Here is a 23,683-nt window from a genome sequence, read left to right as displayed (position 1 = left end):
TTACCACTTGGCCTGCAGTGCTCCAGAGAAAACTATCTAAGTTTGTACAACCTCCCCTCCAATCCAGGCAGTGTCCTGTTCTATGCTATGGAAAGCCTCCACATCCTGTAATGTGAACAGAAATGCACACTCTTTAAAATGCTATTTAACCAAAGTCTTTATAGGACTGCAGCATGACTCTTTCCAGACTTCCAAAGAAAGTGAACTGTTGCTTTCAGTTAAAGCTTGATTGCTATTATTTGATTAACATTGATTACTTGTAGTTAGCAATTTTTTGTATGGTTCTTGTACTATGCATTCATTTGTTTATCTGTTGAAAGCAGATTTTTTTGCTTATTGGTCAAAACCAGATCTAATGACCATGGTATAAGACATTTGCGAACCATCTTTTGTTACGATTGATGTTACTGCAACTTGGAAGGGAGGAGGGAAAGAGTGGAAAGAAATTGAGAAAGAAATAATTATATTTTTCTCTATAACTAGACTGTGGATATCCATAAAGAAAAAGTGGCTCGCCGTGAGATTGGTATTCTCACTACCAACAAGAACACATCAAGAACTCATAAGATCATAGCACCAGCCAGTGTTGAACGACCAGTAAGATACATTCGGAAGCCAATAGACTACACAGCACTAGATGATGTTGGCCATGGTGTGAAGGTAAAATTATTACTATACATGAATATTTATCTTGGAGTTGTATACTTAAAGTTTCAAGTACCAGCTGTTTTAATGCAAGTCTACATGCAGCTTTGGCTGATAGACTAAGTATATGTTGGTTCGGTGGACCCGATTTATTTTAAATTCATTTTATAAAATAATGTTGTAGACGGTGCAATAGAGCTCAATATTGTTGCAGAAGATTATCTGGAGTCTTTCCTATACCCCATCCCCAAATAAAATCAAATATTTGTTGTCCAAATCTTCTAAATGTAGAAACAAAGTAAAATGAATTTTCTTTTAAGTTATTTGGCTTTGCAATAAATTCAACATGAGTATATTTACCTGGTGTTTTAGAATTTTAGAAGACTCGATCCTTTAACTGAACCACCTAGGTATAGAAGATGCATTTTTAGTTCCTATATTCCAGATTGAATAGTAAGGATTGGTATATTTAGAAGTCTGTAGGAAATATTGGCACAGTAATTGTATGCTTCGTGTGTAAATATATTGGAAATTGATATAGGTTGAATGTTCAGATTGGTTACAAAGAGGTATTCAATTGTTATAATTTTACAAAAGCAGATTAATGCATTCATACTAGACTTTATTTTATGTTATAAACAAATATGTTGAAAACTTGAATTGGCAGCTTTATTTTTTTTCTCACACTAAAGTTGACTGTGAGTAACAATTAGGGTTAATATTTGAATTCGCAGAAGATTATTGTCATAGCACAGCCTCCGTGTTTGGTCATCTCAAAAAGATAGCAAATTGACTTCAATATCCTGCTTTAGGCTATTTATTTGACAAGGAAAGGACATTTGTTGTACTTTATCTGCATCAGATTCTTTTGCTTGTGTGCTGTTTCTCACCATGTGGTTTGCCTCAAAGATTTAGTAGCTGTTTGGTTAAAAGTCAAGGTCTTCAATTCATCCCGTTCCAGAAACTTGAACATAAAAATGATGGTGTGACAGTTTAGACTGTGTGCTTTCCTCATTATTTCACCAAAGTGCCTTATTTCAGATGGTATGTTTAAACAAGCCTATGTTTTCTGTCTGAGGTCAATGTATGGAATTTCACAACACTATTTTGAAGGAGGGTGTTATTCCCAGTATCCTGGCAAATAATTACCCCCAAGCAACTTCAGTAACAAATTTATCTCATCAAATTGCTGTTTATGGGTATTAGATTGTGCAAGGTATGGCGTCTGTGTTTCCGTGGTTACAACATTGACTGCGAGTGTGGTGTAAGTGCATTCTTATAGTGACAAGAGATACCAGGTAATATTTCTTAGTCCCTATAGTTAAACATAATAAACCTTTGTTTCCATTCATGAGCTTAATCATTTTTTAACTCGCTTGAAGTTGTGCCATAGGTTTATGAACCCATAAAACCAAGAACCAAGGTATAATAATACTGCATACACTTCTGGTTTCCATGTCACAGTAAAGATTAAAAGACTGGTTTTGCCAGGTATGCATAGTTGTGTGTTGCAATAAGGTGAATAGATGGGTCAGCAAACAATAAAATATATTCCAGAAGATTGACATTTAGCATAAGATGGATTATGACACAAGTTTTAAAAAGTAAACAGTATAACGCTACTGGTGCCTGATATGTTATGAGACCTGGGTGGTGATGAGTTAGGCAACCTCACATCCCGTGGGAGGCAGGGGCAGGAATAAAGCTGTTTCCCATCCTGAGGGTTCTTGTCCTAATACTACGGTACATCTTGCCTGATTTGGAGGAAGGGGTCCAAAGAGATTGTGGATGGATGGGACAGATCTTTGACAATGCTAAGGACCCTGCATATGTGGCGTTTCTGATAAGTATCTCTGATCTATAGGTAGATTGGCTGCTCATTTCAGGTCTGTGATGAAAGATGGTTTATTCATTTTAAAGTTTCTTTAAAACTTCTCTCAGCAATTAATTATGATGGAGAATTGTTGGATGGGCAGATTAGCCCTAACGTGCAACAGATTTCAGTTTAAGCATAAATTTCAGGTATGAGCTTGTTTCAGGGAGCAATGTAACTTCTTGCCTCTGAACATTGTTAAAAGAGCAAATTGTATCTTTGTTCCAATTCTGTTTCAGTTTAAATCATTATTCTCCCCCATGTGTTCCATTGAAGTGACTTCATTCATCTGCTTTATTTTGTTTCACTATTACTGTTTGTTTGATAGTTACAACTTGAAAGACATTTTGGGCAGTTTATTTGGATGACATTATTAAAATGGTTAGGGGGCACAGCTAATAGAACTGCCACCTCCGCAGCTTCGATGACCCCTTGAAGCCAGACTGTGGGATTTTTTTTTCCTGAGGAGTTGGCAAATTCTGGCTGTGACCTTTTTGGGTTTTCCCAAAGCTCCAGCTTTTTACACATACTACATGTGTATGGATTTGTAGATTATTGGACCACTTGGCTGGGAGGGGGGAAGTGAGTGGTTGGAAATGTGGGGGGATTGAGTACAGGGAAAAGTATTGGAGAGTTGAAAATACTAGGTCTTCTGTGAGCTGGTGTGGACTTGGCTAAATTGGCTGCCTCCATGTTGTCTGGACATATTTCTAGATTTCATATTTTTTCAAATGATTATCAAAATATTTGCATACTGAATATATTTTTACATATTTAAAAAATAAAATGCATCCTTATTTAACTGAAGTGCTTTGATAGGATAGGAATGAAGCTCATATAGTTTAAACTTTAATCCAACTTGGATGGTTCTTGTTTTGATCTCAGTTCCTGATATGGTGTATTCATTAACTTCCCACGCATTCCCAGAAGGCTAGGTGGGGAAGAAAAAATTGCTCAATGTTCACTTTGTTTTTCTGTTGTGGTTCTTTCTAGAAATGGGAGTAAATTAACATTGGACCTGCCAGCGGTAATATGTAGAATCTTGCACCACATGGCTGGTTAACTTAATCCATGAGCAAACTGCAAAGAGCAGAAAAATGATAGGTACTTGTTACGCCATCTTCCCTTCATTTGCGGAGAAATCAGTTCTCAAATAAAAATCATTTAGAACCTCTTTTACTTTCCTTTCAACTCAAAACATTTAGCAGTCAGTGAAATACTTATAAAACATGGGTGTGGTGGTTTCATCATTGAGTTACAGTATTGGTATCCAGAGGGCTGCACTATTGCTCTGGGAATAGGTTCAAATTGCATTTCAAGAGCTGCAATCATGTCACTAGTAACAATGAAGCTACTGGATTTTAATTAATTCACTTGGCTTGTCCTTCAGGACAAAGTCTGTTGTCTTGCATTCATCTGGTGGCTCTGGAGTTGCAATGCTAATATGCTTGCATGTCAACTGCTTTCTGAAATGGCCTAGTATAATATAGAGTGGTAGTCAGTTGTTTGAATATAGGAGAAAAGCTGTTTTTTGCATAGCAAACTAGTACAAGTATCTTAATTGAGGTATATACATATCCCAAGAAATGGATTAGGATGTAATTCTGATCTGACAAGTCACTAACATTGTAGAACTCCTTAGAGATGTGAAGCCAGAAATTATGATAGCAACTTAATAATATAAACAAAGACGGTGAGTAGAGTAGTTCATGAAAACAGTTCGAGGGTAGCTGCGTATGGGCAATTAAATGCTAGGTTATCAATCAATACTCTCATCCTTTGAACTGTCTGTATTACTTCACAGTAGATTTATTACCAAAGTACATATATGACACCAAATCCAATGCTGAGATTCATTTTGTTGTGCTCATACTCAATATATAGAATAATAACAGAATCCATGAAATACAGCCTAACTAGGATGTACAGAAAACAAACTCTGCAAATACAAAAATAATAATAAATAAATAATAAATAAATAAATAAACAATAAATATTGAGAGTGTGAGATGAAGAGTCCTTGAAAGTGAGTCCATTGGTTGTGGGCATATTTCCATGATGGGCCAAGTGAAGTTATCCCTTTTTAAATTCAAGAGCCTGATGGCTGAGAGGCAGTAACTGTTCCTGAACTTAGTGAAATTAGTCCTGAGGGTCCTGTACCACCTTTGTGATGGTAGCTGCAAGAAGAGAGCATGTGGTGGATGCTGCTTTCCTGTGACAGTGTTTCATGTTTATGTACTCAATGGTTGGGAGGGCTTTACCTGTGATGGACTGGCTTATCCACTACTTTTTGTAAGATTTTCTCTTCAAGGATATTGGTGCTTCCATACCAGGCTCTGATGCAGCCAGTCAATGTACTCTCCACTACACATCTAAAGAAGTTTGTCAAAATTTTGGATGTCATGTTAAATCTCCACAACTCCTAAGGAAGTACAGGTGCTGCTGTGCTTTCTTTGTAATTGCACTTGCATGCTGGGCCCAGGACAGGTCATTCAAAATAACTCCCAAGGAATTTAAAGTTGCAAATCCTTTCCATCGCTCACGCTCCAATGAGGACCTCTGCTTTCCATCTCCTAAAGTATGTGATCAGCTCCTTGATCTTGCTGACATTGAGTAACTAGTTGCTGTTATGGTACCACTCAGGCAGATTTTCAGTCTCCATCCTGCATGCTAATTCATCACTACCTTTGATTAGGACTAGGAGAGTGATGTCACCGAAAAACTTGAATATGGTGTTGGAGCTGTGCTTAGCCCCAAAGTCATAAGTGTAAAGTGAGTAGGGCAGAGGACTAAGCACACAGCATTGTACACCAGTGCTGATGGGGATCGTGAAGGGGATGTTGCCAATCTGGACTGATGGGTCTGGAAGTGAGGAAATATAGGATCCAATTGCACTAGGAGAGGTATTGAGATATTAATAACATGATATTCAAGTTTATAGTTATGAAACAAAATTATAGTTTGAAATCTGGCTCAATGTTATTAAGTGTGACTCAGTGAAAGGAATTTTGTCGCATTTGTAGTACTTTTGACTTGCAATCAAAATATGGATATGGAAAGATGAATATTTGATGTAGTGTTTCTGATTTCAACTAAATATTTCTGTGATGCTACTGTAATGCAATACATTGAACTTTACTTTTTTAGAATTGAAGGAATTAACAGACTAAAAGATTTCATAAACAACTATGTGGAAGATTATCAGATCTTTGGAAAGGCTTTATTGTATTTCATTTTGAATCAGTTATAATAGATTCATTCAGCATAGAAACAGGCCCTTTGACCCACTGCATCTGTGCTGGCTATCAATCAAGTCCTGTCCAATTACTGGAATTCTGAAGCCAAAAAATAGCATGTAATGAGAGAGATTTGCTCTATTCCATCCACACTGCAGGTTTCCTTCCGATCAGTATCATATGGCACCTGACAATACTTGAGGAAAGAGAAGCTATTACCAAAAAAAGCTTAAGTTTTCCATGCAGAGAATAGTAAAGATTTGTGGGAAAACTTGCCCCAATTTTCACTTTGCTGGTTCAGCTCGCTCAAGATTAGAAATTGATACAGAAGTAAACTACACAATTATGAATGGAGTCTGTAATCAGAACATTTTTGGTAAATGATAAACAATTGGTTTCCAAACAAAAATAAAGCTGCTGTTCAAATTTTACTTGAATGCTGAGCAATAAGTTAGCATCATGATTGAACAGATGTTATTATATTAGGTGTAAACCTCTCTCTGAACTGACTCTGATCTGAAAGGATCAACACCTGAGATGTTATTTCCTGCTAGTAGCAGAACGCGTGTGGTTTCAAGGCAGGAAGCAGTCTATTTGTAATATTTTGTTATATATGTGACACAACATGAATGTGGGGATAAATAATTTACAGTAAACTCTACAAATTTCTTAGTAATTTTATGAGCACATTCCATTTTATAATTAAGGATTATATGTTTCCAATTAGCATTAGTACTAACATTATGTGAAATATTTGCTTCCAGGGGAATTTCACAGCTCTATCAGATTTTTTTTCCTCTGGAGGAATATTCCAGTTCAATGTAAATGCAGTGAATTGTACATGGCACACAAAATGCTGGTGGAACGCAGCAGGCCAGGCAGCATCTATAGGAAGAAACACAGTCGATGTTTCGGGCCGAGACCCTTCGTCAGGACTAACTGAAAGAATAGATAGTAAGAGATTTGAAAGTAGGAGGGGAGGGTGAAATGCAAAATGATAGGAGAAGACCAGAGGGGGAGGGGTGAAGCTAAGAGCTGGAGAGATGATTGGCAAAAGGGAAACAGAGCTGGAGAAGGGAAAGGATCATGGGACGGGAGGCCTAGGGAGAAAGAAAGGGGGAGGGGAGCACCAGAGGGAGATGGAGAACAGGCGAAGAGTGATGGGCAGAGAGGGAAAAAAGGAGGGGGGAAATAAATCAGGGATGGGGTAAGAAGGGGAGGAGGGGCATTAATGGAAGTTAGAGAAATCAGTGTTCATGCCATCAGGTTGGAGGCTACCCAGGTGGAATACAAGGTGTTCTTCCTCCAACCTGAGTGTGGCTTCATCTTGACACCAGATGAAGTATACCACACCAGCCGACTCACAGGTTAGGTGTCACCTCACCTGGAAGCACTGTCTGGGGCCCTGAATGGTGGTGAGGGAGGAAGTGTAAGGGCAGGTGTAGCACTTGTTCTGCTTACAAGGATAAGTGCCAGGAGGGAGATCGGTGGGAAGGGATGGGAGGGACGAATGGACAAGGAAGTCGCGTAAGGAGCAATCCGTGCGGAAAGCAGAAAGGGGGTGAGGAGAAGATGTGCTTGGTGGTGAGATCCTGTTGGAGGTGGCGGAAGTTACGGAGAATGATAGGTTGGACCTGGAGGCTGGTGGGGTGGTAGGTGAGGGCAAGGGGAACCCTATTCTAAGTGGGGTGGCGGGAGGATGGGGTGAGAGCAGATGTGTGTGAAATGGGAGAGATGCGTTTGAGAGCAGAGTTGATGGTGGAGGAAGGGAAGCCCCTTTGTTTAAAAAAGGAAGACATCTCCTTCTTGCAATTCCTCCATCTCTGCCGCATCTGCTCTAAAGATGAGGCTTTTCATTCCAGGACGAAGGAGATGTCTTACTTTTTTAAATAAAGGGGATTCCCTTCCTCCACCATCAACTCTGCTATAAAATGCATCTCTCCCATTTCACACATATCTGCTCTCACCCTATCCTCCCACCACCCCACTTGGGATAGGGTTCCTCTTGTCCTCACCTACCACCCCACCAGCCTCCGGGTCCAAGATTTAATTCTCTGTTCGCTCCCTACGCGACTCCCTTGTCCATTCATCCCTCCCATCCCTTCCTACTGATCTCCCTCCCGGCACTTATCCTTGCAAGCGGAACAAGTGCTACACCTGCCCTTACACTTCCTCCCTCACCACCATTCAGGGCCCCAGACAGTCCTTTCAGGTGAGGTGACACTTCACCTGTGAGTCGGCTAGTGTGGTATACTGCGTCTGGTGTTCCCAGTGCAGCCTCTTGTGTATTGGTGAGACCCGATGCAGACTGGGAGACCGTTTCGCTGAACACCTACACTCTGTCTGCCGGAGAAAGCAGGATCTCCCAGTGGCCACACATTTTAATTCCATGTCCCATTCCCATTCTGATATGTCTATCCATGGCCTCCTCTACTGTCAAGATGAAGCCACACTCAGGTTGGAGGAAGAACACCTTATGTTCCATCTGGGTAGCCTCCAACCTGATGGCATGAACATTGATTTCTCTAACTTCTGTTAATGCCCCTCCTCCCTTTCTTACCCCATCCCTTATTGATTTATTCCCCCTTTTTTTTTCCCTCTGCTCCTCTCACAACCACTCCTTGCCTGCTCCCCTCCCCCTTTCTTTCTCCCTAGGCCATCCGTCCCACGATCCTTTCCCTTCTCCAGCTCTGTATCCCTTTTGCCAATCACCTTTCCGGCTCTTAGCTTCACCCCACCCCCTCCGGTCTTCTATCATTTTTCATTTCCCCTCCCCTCCTACTTTCAAATCTCTTACTATCTATTCTTTCAGTTAGTCCTGACGAAGGGTCTCGGCCTGAAACGTCAACTGTGTTTCTTCCTATAGATGCTGCCTGGCCTGCTGCGTTCCATCAGCATTTTGTGTGTTGCTTGCATTTCCAGCATCTGCAGTTTTCCTCATGTTTGAAATGTACATGAGACTAGTTATGCCCTTGAAATGCACTTAAAATTTTAATTGGGACTTGTTTGAATTTAAAGCTATTTAATAATGTAATTGAAGCATGGAATGTGTAGGAGGGCCTAACCTTGCTAATTGAAATATTTCAAAACTCTTCTGAATTTGTAGTGTTTTGAGTGCTCCTAATTTTCAGGTAAGTTATACCACCTTTGATTGAACCAAGAATTTTCAGTTAAAGCTGCCTTATTTGTGTCAAGTTTACTCTCATTTTGAGGATGTTTTAATTGACATGCCTTGTGTTCATAACTTTCTAGCAGTAACCTTGAAAGTGAGGTGGTCTTGATTTTAGCTAAACAAAATGCTATCTTATTATACATGACATGTTTTTCCCATATGAACAGAAGAGATGAATTTGAGCTGCTTTTCGTAGACTTTAGTTACTTGCCCATTTTTTCAGTCTGTAGAAAGCAATGGATATTTTTGTGTGAGGTGAGCTGAGGGCCTCCGTCAGTTAGAGTTGACCATGGATATTGCATTCTAGCTGTCTAGATACACAAGCCTGGGCAGTACGAAATGGAGAGCAAGCTGTTGTCCTTGTACCAAGCTTCCCGTCTCCACACATCTGATGAACCCAAAGGAATGGCATAGACCAATTGCAGTCTGGTACCAGCAGTGTCGCAAGAGTTGCCAGTCAGCATTGAATTCATTGACTGCCTTGGGGGTTCCAGCTCTGGATATCTCCCTCTGGGTTTACTCCCCACGAGTGGTATAGCTGTAAGGCAACAGAGGTTTGAGATCAGAATTTTCCTTCCAGATGAGCTGCCATCCATGGCCGATGAACCTCATCTGCCTGAAGCGACTGGTTTTAAGATGCCAGTAACCCACCTTTGCTCCTTCTGTCAGTGGAAGCAGTGTCGCAGTGCTTAGTGGCTAAGCCACATGTGAAGGCCAGCAGCTGGTCTTGATTGTCAGAGGCTATTCGAGGTGGACACCATTGGGAACATTTAATAGGTAGTGGGAGCTTGTTCCCATTACCACCCTCTGGCTATAACAACCTTAAGGAAGCTTTGTAGTGTCATCTTTCTAATATGAATGAAGAGAGATGGTCATAATTCTCTTGAATTTATTATTCAGCCAGAGTTCTGTGGCTGTTCTGAAGTAATCTGTGGCTGAATTTTGGTGGTGAAACCAAACAGGTTCTCAGTTAACATCTGTTGATATTAGCAGTCAGAATCTGAACCAACCAAACCTTTGAGCAGTTGGTTTTCTTCACCTATGAATGGATTGAAGGGTGCAGCTTTCATAGCAAAGTCAAGTTTATTGTCATATGCAAAGATACATATATGTATAGGAGCAATGAAACAATGATTTGAATGCTGAGCTATAGCTTAGAAGTTGCAACAGACAATTAGATAAATGCTGTGAATAATACAGAAAACACTACAATCTTGCTGTATTAGCTCAACACCTGTGTAGCCAACATGTTATATCTGACAGCTTGATTTGAAATTAATTTAAAGTTCTGATGTTTGAAATCCACCTGCTAATGACTGACAGGGCACTTGTTTGGGTTCTGGTGAGATTTTTATTCAGCGTTATGATATTCTGGAGTCTGTAGCACAAGTACTCAATGGACCTGAAATGGTACACTGTTTGTAAACAGGCACTGACTTCTCAGTGCTGTCCTGAGATGATACACTTAAAGCAACCAAACTTTCTTGGCTTGAGTGAAAGCTCCAGCCCTGGTTGAAACTAGCTAGCACAGAATATTAGAGCTTGATCTTCAACATATCGATTTCTAGATTTTACTCATTAATTAATCTGACTTTGTAACATACAAAGATACTTATGTTCAATATTGTTCTGTTTTAAAAGTAGCTGGCACTACATTTGCTGAATTATGATTTTCACATGCCAGTTCTAGAGTCATGCAGAAGTACAGAACAGAGATAGGCCCTTCAGCCCAACTAGTCCATGCTGAAAGCATTTTAACTGCCTGCTTACATCAACCTGCACTGGGACCATAGCCCTTTGTACCACCATCATCTATGCTAACTTCTCTTGATTGAAATCGAACTCACATGCACTACTTGTGCTGGCAGCTCTCTCCACACACTCTCAACCCTGTGAGTGCAGGTTTCCTCTAGTATTCCCCTTAATCTTTTCACCTTTCACACTAATTCCATGACGTCTGATTGTAGTCCCACCCAAACTTAATGGAAAAAGCTTGCTTCCATTTGCCCAATCTATACCCCTCATAATTTTGTATACTTCGATCAAATCTCTTTTCAGTCTTAATTCATTCTAAGGAATACAGTTCTAATCCATTCAATCCTTCCTTATAACTCAGGTCCACCAGATCTGATAACACCCTTGTAAATTTTTCTGTACTCTTTCAACTTTGTTTACATCTTTCCGGATGGAAGTAGGTGACCAAAACTGCACATAATACTCCAAGTTAGGCTCACCAATGTCTTGTACAACTTCAACATAACATTCCATCTCCTGTGCATTGATTTATGAAGGCCAGTGTGTCAAAAGCTTTCTTTATGACCTTGTCTACCTGTGACACCGTACAATGAATTTTGGACCTGTATTCTCAGATCCCTTGGTTTTGCCACACTCCTCTGTGCCTTACTGTTCACTTTCTAAGACCCACCCTAGTTGGCTCTACCAAAGTGCAAAACCTCACACTTGTCTGCATTAAATTCCATCTGCCATTTTTTCAGCCCACTTTTCTAGCTGATGCAGATCCCTCTGTGAGCCGTGGTAGCCTTCCATCCTGTCCACGACATCCCCAGTCTTTGTGTCATCTGCCAATTTGCTGATCCAGTTAACCACATTATCAGATCTCTGTGACGCGCCACTCGTCGCAAGCCTCCAGTCAGAGAAGCAACCGTCTACTACCACTCCGTCTTCTTCCACAAAGCCAATACTTAATCCAATTTACTACCTTGTCTTGAATGCTGAGAGATTGAACCTTCTTGACCAACCTCCCATGCTGGACCTTGTCAAATGCCTTGCTAAAGTCCAAGTCGACAACAACATCCATTTAAATTTTTTGTCGTGCATCCACTTTACTTATTGTTGCAAATGTACCATAATTTATGGCATTAATTAGGCTGGAGCTGAACTTTTGGCTGTTCAGTCATGCCATTTAAAATTGGCACCTTTACTTTGTGCAAGGTTTATTAATTGACAGATTCTGTACCTAAGGATGGAGATACTCCAGAGGTGGAAGTGAAACAATGAAAAGAAAATACAAACAATAAAAATTAAAATAATATTTGAGGAAGGAAAAGCCGCATGCTTATTTGGCGTATGTTTACTATTTGAATTGAGTCAAGTTATACTTTAACTGGGTCTTGGGCAAACGGTGCACAACAAATTTTCAGCTGTATCTCTGCACACTGGAGCTACACTTGGTTAACTTCCAAAGTTTTATACGTGCCAAGCAGATGAACTTCAATTTAACTGGCCTTCCCCAGTAAGCCTGAAGGGAATCATAGCAATAGTGCAGTCCAATCTTGTTGTTAACTTCTGTAATAACTCAGTTACCCAGCACATGGCCCATGCCTGACTGATTCAAGCACTCATCTAAACATTAAATGCTGTCAGTGTCACAGCTTCAACTATTCTTAGTCTCTGCATTCTAACTACTTGCCATTCTCTGGCTGAAGAATGTTTCCTATTCTCCTCTCAGTCTCTGACCCCTTTCCCTAAGTTTAGTTTTATGAACCTTTCATAGTGAAAAGCTTCCTACATTCTATCTCACTCATAACTTCAACTTCATGCAACCAAATAATGTCTTAACTGCCTCCACTCCAGGACAAAAAAAAACCTACGTGCTTGTACTTGATTTCAGTGGAAGAGGTCACATTGAGAGCGCAGAATACAATATACAGACTGGAGGTGGTGTACGTGAATCTCTGCTTCACCAGGAAGGGCTATTCGGATCATTGGCTAATGAGGGAGGTGTAGGAACTTGTGTAGCACCTGCAATAGTTGTAGGGGGGTAAGTGTCAGGGCTGGACAGGGATGACTGAATCAGGTCTTTAGAGAGGTGCTGTGTGGAAAACAGAAAAGGATTGTGAGAGGAAGATGTGGCAGTGGGAATGTGTTATAGCTGCCAAAAGTATCGAAGAATATGCAATACAAGGAAGAATTATCTTGTGCATTAAAATAACATTAACATTAAATTTTGTTTGCTGGAGAAACCTTATGGGATATTCAATATATGAACACTATGCACCACCTCATTCTCACATGCAGATTTGCATATTAAGATATTAAACAGTCTAATTCTTGATCACGTGTTCATCTTCATCTTAGCTTGAACTTTAGTGATCTGAGCTTTAGAATGTATTTCAGTTAATAGAAATGCCAGTTGTGAATGGGTATTGATTGCCTTGGGCCCTCATTTGTTTTACTTATGGCAAAATAAATTGATCTTGAGATTGAATTGTTGGAAATCTGTCAAGTACTTGGCAGTCGTGCTCATGTAATCTTGGCTTTTAGTTTACAAATAGAGTAGGAATGTTTATCTCAGTGTTAATTGAAGAGGAACCTATTTATTTCCCAGTACCTCAATTGATTTGCTTGTTAATGTGTGCCATTTGCTGAATGACAGGAAACATTAAGTATTAATTATCAGTTGTGTTGCTTAGTTTCTATAGTGAATTTGTTTAGCTTCCTTCTGCCAAGCTTAATGATATGTGGTTAATTTTCCTTTATTTTTTTTCTCCTTTTTTGGCAACATTAAGTGGCTTAAAGCCAAGGTAAGACAAACAGTTTCCTTTCATTGTGCACTGTTGAAATTTCTAATGAAACCTCTGTTCCCATGTCTTTTTGGTATAATGGGATTATAAATGCATTATTTCAATTGGCTTTTCCAATGTGATAAATGTACAATTAAAGCAAGAGCTGTCTTTAAAGAATGCTGTTGTAAATTAATGGCAAAATTCACGAGATTTCACTGTTGGACAGTTAATTGAATTTGGGGTTTTTGGATGTGTTGAAGAATTTTACCGACACCCTAACATTTTAATGAAGCAAATTATTCTACTCTTATTTCGCTTTATATACCCCTGAAAAATTTGTACATAAAAACACATATAACTTAAATGGACTAATTGAAAGAACACTTCACAGGATGTTATTCTTTCGTCTGTACTTCGGTTTTAAAGCAAAAGCTTTACTTTTCTGTAAACTTCAGGTTTTTCAATTGAGAATTTTTTTATTGCAACTTTTTGCTGGGAAATGCTTTGCAACTCTTCAACTAGGCTAATATTTATCCTTGTACCTGGATGATAACTAAGTCATAATGGTGATATTTTGCATTTCACTTTGGGCACATTTCTGTCTGCTTTATTTAAAATGAAAAAATCCTTTAAATTTACAACATATGAAATGATGCCATTTGGCCCATTGTGATCACATTGGTCAAAAGAACTACTGAAATTAATCTCACTTTTTATAGCTTTGTCTGCAAAACAGACTTATGATTGCCAGTCCACAATTCTGCAGAGCAATCATGAAAATTTACTGCGGCCCAATGGCTTTTGAGTAGCATCATAGCCATTTAAGGGAGAAATATATAAACATGTTCAGTTTATGAATGGTTTTTAAAGGTTTTATTATTTCTTTGCTATTTTGTACTGACACTTTAGTAGATCCTTCCAACAATCATGCTTTAGGAAGTTCTACAATTTATTATTTTGGAGGCTAATTACAGTAAACTTCTGAAAACAGCCAATTTACCAAAAGCACTACATTGAGGCTTCTCTGCTTTTATCTATATAAACTAATGAGGTTTTCACAGGCTGAATTGATTTTTTTTCGACTATTCTAAGTTCAACAGATTGTGGTTCATTTTATTAAAGGATAAATGATTGTGATTTAATTGAGCTAGTTTCAAAAAAGCATTCCTTAATTATATGGTTTTTTTTGTTGCAGCATGGAGGTAACCAGCCTGCAAGATCAGGCACACTCACTAGGACAAATCCACCAACGCAAAAACCACCAAGTCCTCCGATGTCTGGACGTGGAACTTTAGGGTATGTTGTAAACTTCGGGGAAGCATGGTTTAGCATTTTGCCAATTCATGACCAATTGCATGCTGCGTTGGTCCACTGTTGTTTGTCATATAAATGAATTAGATGAGAATGTAGACATGATTAGTACGTTTGTGGATGATGCCAAAATTTGTGTTTAAGGTGAACAATGAAGATTGCGTAAGGTTATAACAGGATGTAGATAATTAGAAAAGTGGACAAAAGAAAGGCAGATAGAATTTAACTTGGACAAATGCAAAGTGATGCATTTGGGAGGTTAACTCAGGGCAAAACAAACACAGTGAATGACGGGGCCTTGTATAATTGTAGAACAGAGATCTAGGGATGCAGGTATATAATCCCTTGAATGTCATGATCCAAGGAGAACGGATCATGGTGTATGGATTTACAGTGGCATGCAAAAGTTTGGGCACCCCCGGTCAAAATTTCTGTTACTGTGAATAGCTAAGTGAGTAGAAGATGAACTGATCTCCAAAAGGCATGAAGTTAAAGATGAAATGTTATTTTCAACATTTTAAGCAAGATTAGTGTATCATTTTTGTTTTGTAGAATCTTAAAGTGAAAAAAGGAAAGGAGCACCATGCAAATGTTTGGGTATCCCAAGAGATTTCAGCTCTCAGATAACTTTTGCCAAGGTCTCAGACCTTAATTATCTTGTTAGGGCTATGGTTTGTTCACTAGAAAGGCCAGGTGATGTAAATTTCAAAGCTTTATAAATGCCCTGACTCCTCAAACCCTGTCCCAACAGTCAGCAGCCATGGGCTCCTCTAAGCAGCTGCCCAGCACTCTGAAAATTAAAATAAATGATGCCCACAAAGCAGGAGAAGGCTATAAGAAGATAGCAAAGCCTTTTCAGGTAGCCGTTTCCTCAGTTTGTAATGTAATTAAGAAATGGCAGTTAACAGGAACAGTGGAGGTCTAGTTGAGGTCCAGAAGATCAAGAAAACTTTCTGAGAGAACTGCTCGTAGGATTGCTAGAAAGGCAAATCAAAACCCCCGTTTGACTGCAAAAGACCTTCAGGAAGATTTAGCAGACCCTGGAGTGGTGGTGCACTGTTCTACTGTGCAGCGACACCTGCACAAATAGGACCTTCATGGAAGAGTCATCAGAAGAAAACCTTTACTGCGTCCTCACCACAAGATTCAGCATCAGAAGTTTGCAAAGCCTGATGCAGTTTGGAAACAAGTCCTGTGGACTGATGAAGTTAAAGTAGTACTTTTTGGCCGCAATGAGCAAAGGTATACTTGGAGAAAAAAGGGTGCAGAATTTCATGAGAAGAACACCTCTCCAACTGTTAAGCACAGGAGTGGATTGATTATGCTTTGGGCTTGTGTTGCAGCCAGTGGCACGGGGAACATTTCACTGGTAGAGGGAAGAATAAATTCAATTAAATACCAGCAAATTCTGAAAGCAAGCATCACACCATCTGTTTTTTTTTAAAAAAAAAAGCTGAAGATGTAAAGAGGATGGCTTCTACAACAGGATAATGATCCTAAACACACCTCAAAATCCACAATGGACTACCTCAAGAGGCGCAAGCTGAAGGTTTTGCCATGGCCCTCACAGTCCCCCGACCTAAACATCATCGAAAATCTGTGGATAGACCTCAAAAGAGCAGTTGCATGCAAGATGGCCCAAGAAACTCAGAACTAGAAGCCTTTTGCAAGGAAGAATGGGCGAAAATCCCCCAAACAAGAATTAAAAGACTCTTAGCTGGCTACAGAAAGCGTTTACAAGCTGTGATACTTGCCAAAGGGGGTGTTACTGAGTACTGACCATGATGGGTGCCCAAAGTTTTGCTTCAGGCCCTTTTCCTTTTTTTGTTATTTTGAAGCTGTAAAAGATGGAAATAAAAAAGTAATCTGGCTTAAAATATTAAAGAAATATGTCATCTTTAACTTTATGCCTTTTGGAAATCAGGTCATCATTTGCTTGCTTAGCTATTCACAGTAACAGAAATTTTGACCGGTGTGCCCAAACTTTTGCATACCACTATATGGGACATTGAACACGAGTTGGGATGTTATGTTGCAGCTGTACAAGAGGAGACTGCAACTGGAATATTATGTTTCCATAGTTAAGGAATTATGTAATTAAGCTAAAGAGGTGCAGAAAAAGATTCATAACAATGTTGCTAGGACTGGAGAGCTTGAGTTATATAGGGAGACTGGATAAGATGGGACTGTTCCCTGGAGTGAGCGAGGTGGAGGGGTGACTTTAGATATTTATAATGTCAAGAAGGGCATGGAAAAGGTGGTGACTGTCATTCTTGCACTCCACTACCCTGGGGAATAAGAGTATTAGTTATGAATATAATATTCGTGCTGCACTACCCTGGGAAAAAGTCTTACAACCTATTTAAGATGGGAGAGAAAGATTTAAAGGGGACATGTGGGTAAGTTTTTACAAAGGTAGTGGAGAAGGTGACACCACCTTCAGGGATTTTTGAACTTGCATATGAGGAAAATGGCTATGTGGATAGGATATGGGCCAAGTGCAGCAGGTTTGACTAGTACAGGAAGATGCCTTGTTTGGTACAGACAGTTGGGCAACAGGCCTGTTTGTGTTGGATGACTCTGACTCTATGCTGTCTAACTACTTTTGAAGGAGAGAGCTAATTTACTGAAATTAGTTGTGCAGTTGCACAGGAATTGTTCATATCCATTGTGTTTAGACTGCTTAATTTCAAATGAATTATCTTGTATTAAATGGACTATTTTAGTTTTCCCAAGGTTAGGTACAAAGTTAATGTTTTAGTTTAGAACTAATCTGCTTTTTTATTTCTATTTTGCATACGCCTTTATTAAATTTAAAGCTTTATGAAATAATAATATGGATAGAACTCTAACTTCTATAAGATTGCTGTTAACCAAATATAAATTTTTCTGCTGACTGGATTTGGCAGCTCTTGAAGGAACACTGGGCACTCATCTATTGAAACGTCATCTCAAACTTACTCCTGTGGTGCAGAACAGGGAGGTGCAGCATTTGCTGAGTGACAGATGGTACTGCATCTGTCACTATGTTCATGGCATCCTTGGTGGGGTCTTTTATTTTTTAATATTCTGTTGGAGAATTACTCTGATACTTATAGGCCAGTAGATTAGAAAGAAAATGAGGTTTTGTTTAAATAATTTTATTTTAATGTATTTTATTTCTAAACATTTGCAATTAAATCAAACTTTTTACACTTAAAATATATAATTTTCAGTGTCTGCCAGATATTTAAGATCCCAGTCAGCTTGACAGGTGACAAAACTGCCCCAGTCTTGCATTTTCTCAAAACCTATTGGAAGCAGTCGAGGATTAAGGCTTTAGTGCTTTTGCTACTTGATTATGGTCAACAAAATCAGTTCTCTTCATTTTAACTGGGTATTTGGAACATATGGGGATTACCTGGTTCAACAAAATTTAATGAAGGATATTGGTACATAAAAGTAGGTACACACAGGCTTTTGTTCTTAGAATCAAACAGCATGGAAAAAGGCCCTTTTGACTTATTAGCTACCCACCTGTACTAATCCCATTCACCACAATCGGTCCGTGACTTATGTCTTTGTGGTTCTGGATGCTGCATAATATTGAGGGTGCTTACCTCAGCCATCCTCGACAGTATGTTCTAAATTGCAACCATCCTCCTGGCGATTAAAAAATTTTTCCTTGTATCTAAACTTTTTACCCATCTTAAGCCTATGCTTGTCTGCACTTCTGTATTGTGGTGACGAGAGCTGCACATGTTATTTCAGATGTGGCCCAATAAATTTTGTTTAAAGCGTTGTACCAAGACTTGCTTGCACCAGCAGACTTGCCTTAATTAGCCAGGGCATGATATTTCTCAGGTGGACTTCACTCTAACTGTGGAACCACTTTCAGGGATTGTTAAACTTGTACACCAAGGTCCATTTGTTCCTCAGTAGGACCCTCCCGTTTGTGATTGTAAATCTCATACCTTTATGTGACTGCCTAAAATGCATCATTACACATTTTTCAGAATTAAATTTTATTGCACAGCCCTATGTACCAGCAGTATTATTTTGAGTCCTAAGACTCTTCGCTACTAATGTCACCTGCTTTTGTGTTCTCTGCAAACTTGGTATATCCTATACTTACATGTATAGGATATACCAATACCATTAATGTATATAACAAGCGAAAGAAGTTGAGGCACTGATCCCTGAGATATGCTGACAGTCATCAGCTTCCAATAACAAATTCAAACCCCTGTCTTATTACCAAGCCAAGTTTGCATTCAGTTTGCTACTATGTCTTGAAACCCACATACAATGACCTTTTGGACCAATCTTCCATATGGGACCTTATCAAAGGCCTTATTGAAGTCCTTGTAAACCACAACAATCATGCTGCCTTTTCACTGTATTTAGTTATGAATTTAATGCTAAATTCATTGTCCTTGATAAAGGTAGGATATTATGAAGTGACTTTTTTCTCTTCCTTCAGACGAAATACTCCCTACAAAACCTTGGAACCTGTCAAACCACCTGTCATTCCCAATGATTACATGACTAGTCCAGCTCGGAATGTGGCAAACCAACAGAGTCCTATTAGAACAGCATCGCTGAACCAAAGGCCAAGAACACACAGGTACAATTTTATTATGAGATAATCGCTGGTTTTTTAAATTCTGTTGATATTAGAGTAATTGAAATTCAATTTGTCTGCTGGCAAACTTGCTTCCCAACAAGCTGGTTTTGGGCTTAAATTGATTCTACTTGCATCCATAAAAGCAATCAGGCCTAATTTGACAGTGCTTGTATAGAAAGTTTTTTAATAAACCTTCTGGATACTGTCTACAGAAAATTCTGCTTATATTTTGATTTTTCTCAGGTTTGTAGCTGTTGAAGCCAGGATCCCATTCAGCATGAATTCTTTAAATGGCAATAATTTTTCCCCCAGTTGATTTGTAGTGTTGTTTGCTTTTAATTTACATCAATTTTATTTCCTTTTGAAACTCATTGTAATTCTGTAATGGCTTTGCTGTCTGACTTTTCATGTGTGAATTGAGAGATTTTAAAACACTAATTGATGTACTATAATAATCTCCATTTAGACACAGTTGCAAGAAAAAGTTAGTGAACCTTTTGCAATTACCTGTTTTTCTATATTAATTACTCTTAAAATGTGCTCTGATCTTCTGTAATTCTCATCTATACTGAGTACACCATTTAAACAATCACAATCTAGGTTCAATAAAGTATGTGAACCTCCAGGGTAATGCCTTCCACAAAAGCTATTTGGAGTCGGTTGTTGCAATCGATGAGATTGGAGGTATGGGTTATAGAGGTACCCTGCCCTTTTTTTAAGAAAGAAGGACACACAAAGTCAGATTACTGACAGCCTGCTCTTCTCAAGAAAGATTTGTTTATATGCACCATGCCTTGATCAAAACAACTTTCAGAGGACCTTAGAAGAAGAATTGTAGAGGCATGAAGCTGGCAAAGACCAGAGAAGCATTTTTAAAGATCTGAGTGTTCATCAGGCCACAGCAAGAGAAATTAGCTACAAATAGAGGAAATTCTGTAGTGTTGCTGCTCTCCCTAGGAGTGGGTATCCTGAGAAAATCACACCAAGAGCACAATGTGCAATGCTGAAGGTGGTGAAAAAGTACCTAACAGTAACAGCAAAAGACTTCTAGAAATCTCTAGAATTTGCTAAAGTCTCTGTTCATGTGTCCACTATAAGAAAATCACTAAACAAGAGAGGTGTTATGGAAGGGCACAACAGAGAAAACCACTCATCTCCAAAAAGAAACATTGCTGCACATCTCAAGTTTGCAAATGACCACCTGGATGTTCTACGATGCTTCGGGGCAATTTTTTGTAGAGAAATGAGATAAAAGTTGAACTTTTTGGCAGAAATGCACACCATTATGTTTGGAGAAAAAGGGCACTGTGCACTAACACCAAAAACTCGTCCCAGCTGTGAAGCATGGTGGAAGGAACGTCATGGCTTGGGGCTGCTTTGCTACCTCAAGGCTTGGACAGCTTGCAGTCGTTGAGTGAACAATGAATTCAAAATTGCATCAAGATTTTTAACAGGAGAATGTCAGGATAGTGGTCCGTCACCTGAAGCTTAGTAGAAGTTGGATGACAACGTAATTTTTGTGTGTAGTATAGGTTCATCACTCTTGTCTAGGGTGAACCCAAGAGGTCCACCAACATCTTGTAATATAAGAATTTGTGCCTCTCAATTCTATTCATATATATTTTTAATTCTTTGTCCTTGGAGACCAGAGTTTCCAAAATATGTATTTTGTGAAAAATTATTTCAGAAACTATTTAACCTGAGGATCTTTGACTTAAAGTATTAAATCTGTTTCCTCTAATCATGTATAGTCTCATCCATAATGTTTCAACTGTCATCAGAACGATGTAATTATTTCTTGAGTATAGAAGCTTCAGAATTAAATATTATGGTGATAATGCACTTGGATTGTTGTCTGTAGATTCATCAAACCAAGCGATTTGTGTTTTTTTTTCCAATCATCAACTGTCCAGTTTTGGTGAGCTTGCATGTAGTTTCCTGTACTTAGCTGACAGGAGTGGAGCCCAGTGTGGTCTTCTGCTGCTTCATGGCTCAATGTGTCATGCATTCATAGATGCTCTTCTGCATATGACTGTTGTGATAGATAGATTGATACTTTATTGATCTCAATGGAAACTACAGTGTTCACAGTAGCATTACAAGTGTACAGATATACAAATATTAGAAGGGACATGGTTATTTGAGTTAGTCGCCTTCCTGTCAGCTAGAACCAATCTAGCCATTCTCCTCTGACCTCTATCATTGACAACACTTTTTCGCCTTCAGACCTGCTGCTCTCTGGATGCTTTTTGTTTATTGTACCATTCTCTGTAAACTGTAGAGACTATTTGTGGATATCCCAGATCAGTTTCTGAGATAGTCAAAACATCCTGCCTGGCAGCAACAATCATTACATGGATGAAGTTACTTTTCTTTCCCATTCTGATATTTGGTCTGAACAGCTGGACCCATTGACCATATCTGAATGCTTTTTTGCATTGGGTTGCTGCCACATGATTGGCCGATTATATATTTGCAGTAATATGCAAGTGTGCCTAATGTGGCCTCTAAGTGTATACGTAATTAGATTGAGAAGTTAAGTGAGTCGTGAGAGTGATGGTATATGTAATATCATGAAATCAAAGTAAAAAGGAAATTGCTCAAAGTAGTGGTCCGGTAGCATCTGTGGAAATGCTTTACATTTTGATTTGAAGACCCATCATCAGAATGTTTAATAAAATCTTCTGATGAATTGTTCGATCTGGGACATTAAATCAGTATCTCTTTCTACAAGTGTTGTCTGATTTTTGGAATGGTTCGGTATTTACTGTTTCATTATTTTTACTATGTCAGAATTTTTGTTTTCTGTGAGGAGATTGGCCATGTTCTAGGGAGAATAAGACTGTATTTAAAAGGTAAGAGATGATTAAACATTGATCAGAGAAAACAAGACATGAAATGCAACATTGCACTTCATTTCAAAGGTATTCCTAGAATCCTGGTTCATACTTTCTCAATGATATTTATAATGAAATGATGTGGCTTAGGGATGCATACTTCAGCCAATTTAAAAAAAAAAACACTCAACCAAGAAGAAGGCAGTGCACTTAAGAGGCTCATGATGGAATTAATTTGAAATAAACCAGAACATAGCAATTTTTATGCAAACTATCTCAAAGGTCAAAGACAGTGAAACTTTTCTCAGATTTTCCCAGATTTGGAGCACAGTTCTACAGTGAAAAGCTTATGTTTGGAAGAATCTCCTGCTTGAGAGAAATGCTGTATGAGAAGAAGAGGCAGGCAAAACAGTTAAAGTTCTGCAAGTGCTGGATAGTTTTCAGCAATTACTGTTTTTTATTTCAGGTTTCAAGCATTTTCCATTATTTGGAGTATTTTGTATTAGATGTAGTCTCAATTTGAGACTAATAGTCTCATTAATTTGGGATTGCCTCTAGAGGTGAGGATGGCTGAGAGTGTTCTATAGTTCTAATCCTATTTTGTCCTTCCACTGTCCATTGGCTGCTGCAGATTCTACAATTCACCCCCACACTAAAGGCAATTTACAGTGCAATTAACCTCCTCAACCTTTATGGATTAATGGTGTGGGAGGAAGCCAGAAGACCTGGAGGACACTATACAGTTCAGAGACCATGCAAATTCTGCACAGTATTTGAGATCAGTGTTTAATCCAGGTCACTGGAGCTGTCAAGCAATATCTGAGCTGTGTCACTGGTGCTGACTGAAATGATTGGATGGTGGAGCAGGCTGAAACCTACTGTATTTAATAATTACAAGACATTGGATTTCTTTGGATTTTGAAATGGGCATGTGCTCCTTAATGTTTGTTGGATTGGGATGTTGCAGCTATAGTTTGAGATTTCACAGGAAGAAGGTAGTTTGATGTTGAATTCCAGGGTTGGTTATGAACAATGTGGTGCTCATGTGATGTTTACATGGTTTTGTTTGTATTATAATGTTCAAGGAAGCTGCAGATGTGTATGTGGTACTAAATATCCTCAAATCTGCTGGAACTCAAATGATACCTGTCATTGTGCTTTTCCAGGACAGGGCTCCAGTGGAGAATACCAAAATACATGGGAAGTGTTAAGTCTTCTGAACAATTCTTGTGAAATAACCAACTGGTGATATGCAGTTTTTTTTAATCAAATTGTCAAGAATGCAAGTAATAATCCTCATAAGACATGAGAGATTTCAAACACTTGAATTTTCATCACAATTGACAGTTGTGATATATTGAAATGAAAAATATTAATGCTATTGCTTGTGAATTTCTTAAACTACTGTTCCCAATGATTCATGGAGGTTGAGGGGGTATATGACTAGTTTGTGATTGTAACAAATTGCAATCTGAAG

At 38.9% G+C, this 23,683-nt stretch overlaps 1 protein-coding gene across 8 annotated transcripts in view; it reads left to right on the top strand.

The window, feature by feature from the left end:
* The window catches only part of abi1a (abl-interactor 1a), a 77,403-nt gene that overhangs the window by 36,833 nt on the left and 16,887 nt on the right, over positions 1-23,683 (top strand). For 5 of the 8 annotated variants that reach the window (XM_073054698.1, XM_073054694.1, XM_073054691.1 and 2 more), the window contains exons 3-6: positions 484-660; positions 13,456-13,470; positions 14,648-14,748; positions 19,226-19,369. In XM_073054698.1, the coding sequence (XP_072910799.1) occupies positions 484-660; positions 13,456-13,470; positions 14,648-14,748; positions 19,226-19,369 (437 nt within the window). The remainder of the gene's footprint in view (positions 1-483; positions 661-13,455; positions 13,471-14,647; positions 14,749-19,225; positions 19,370-23,683) is intronic. The other 3 variants (XM_073054697.1, XM_073054695.1, XM_073054692.1) reach the window with 1 other exon arrangement.

This window comes from Hemitrygon akajei, chromosome 8, assembly GCF_048418815.1.
Source record: "Hemitrygon akajei chromosome 8, sHemAka1.3, whole genome shotgun sequence".
In the NCBI taxonomy this organism is placed as follows: Eukaryota; Metazoa; Chordata; class Chondrichthyes; order Myliobatiformes; family Dasyatidae; genus Hemitrygon; species Hemitrygon akajei.
This window is presented reverse-complemented; position numbering and strand designations above follow the sequence as displayed.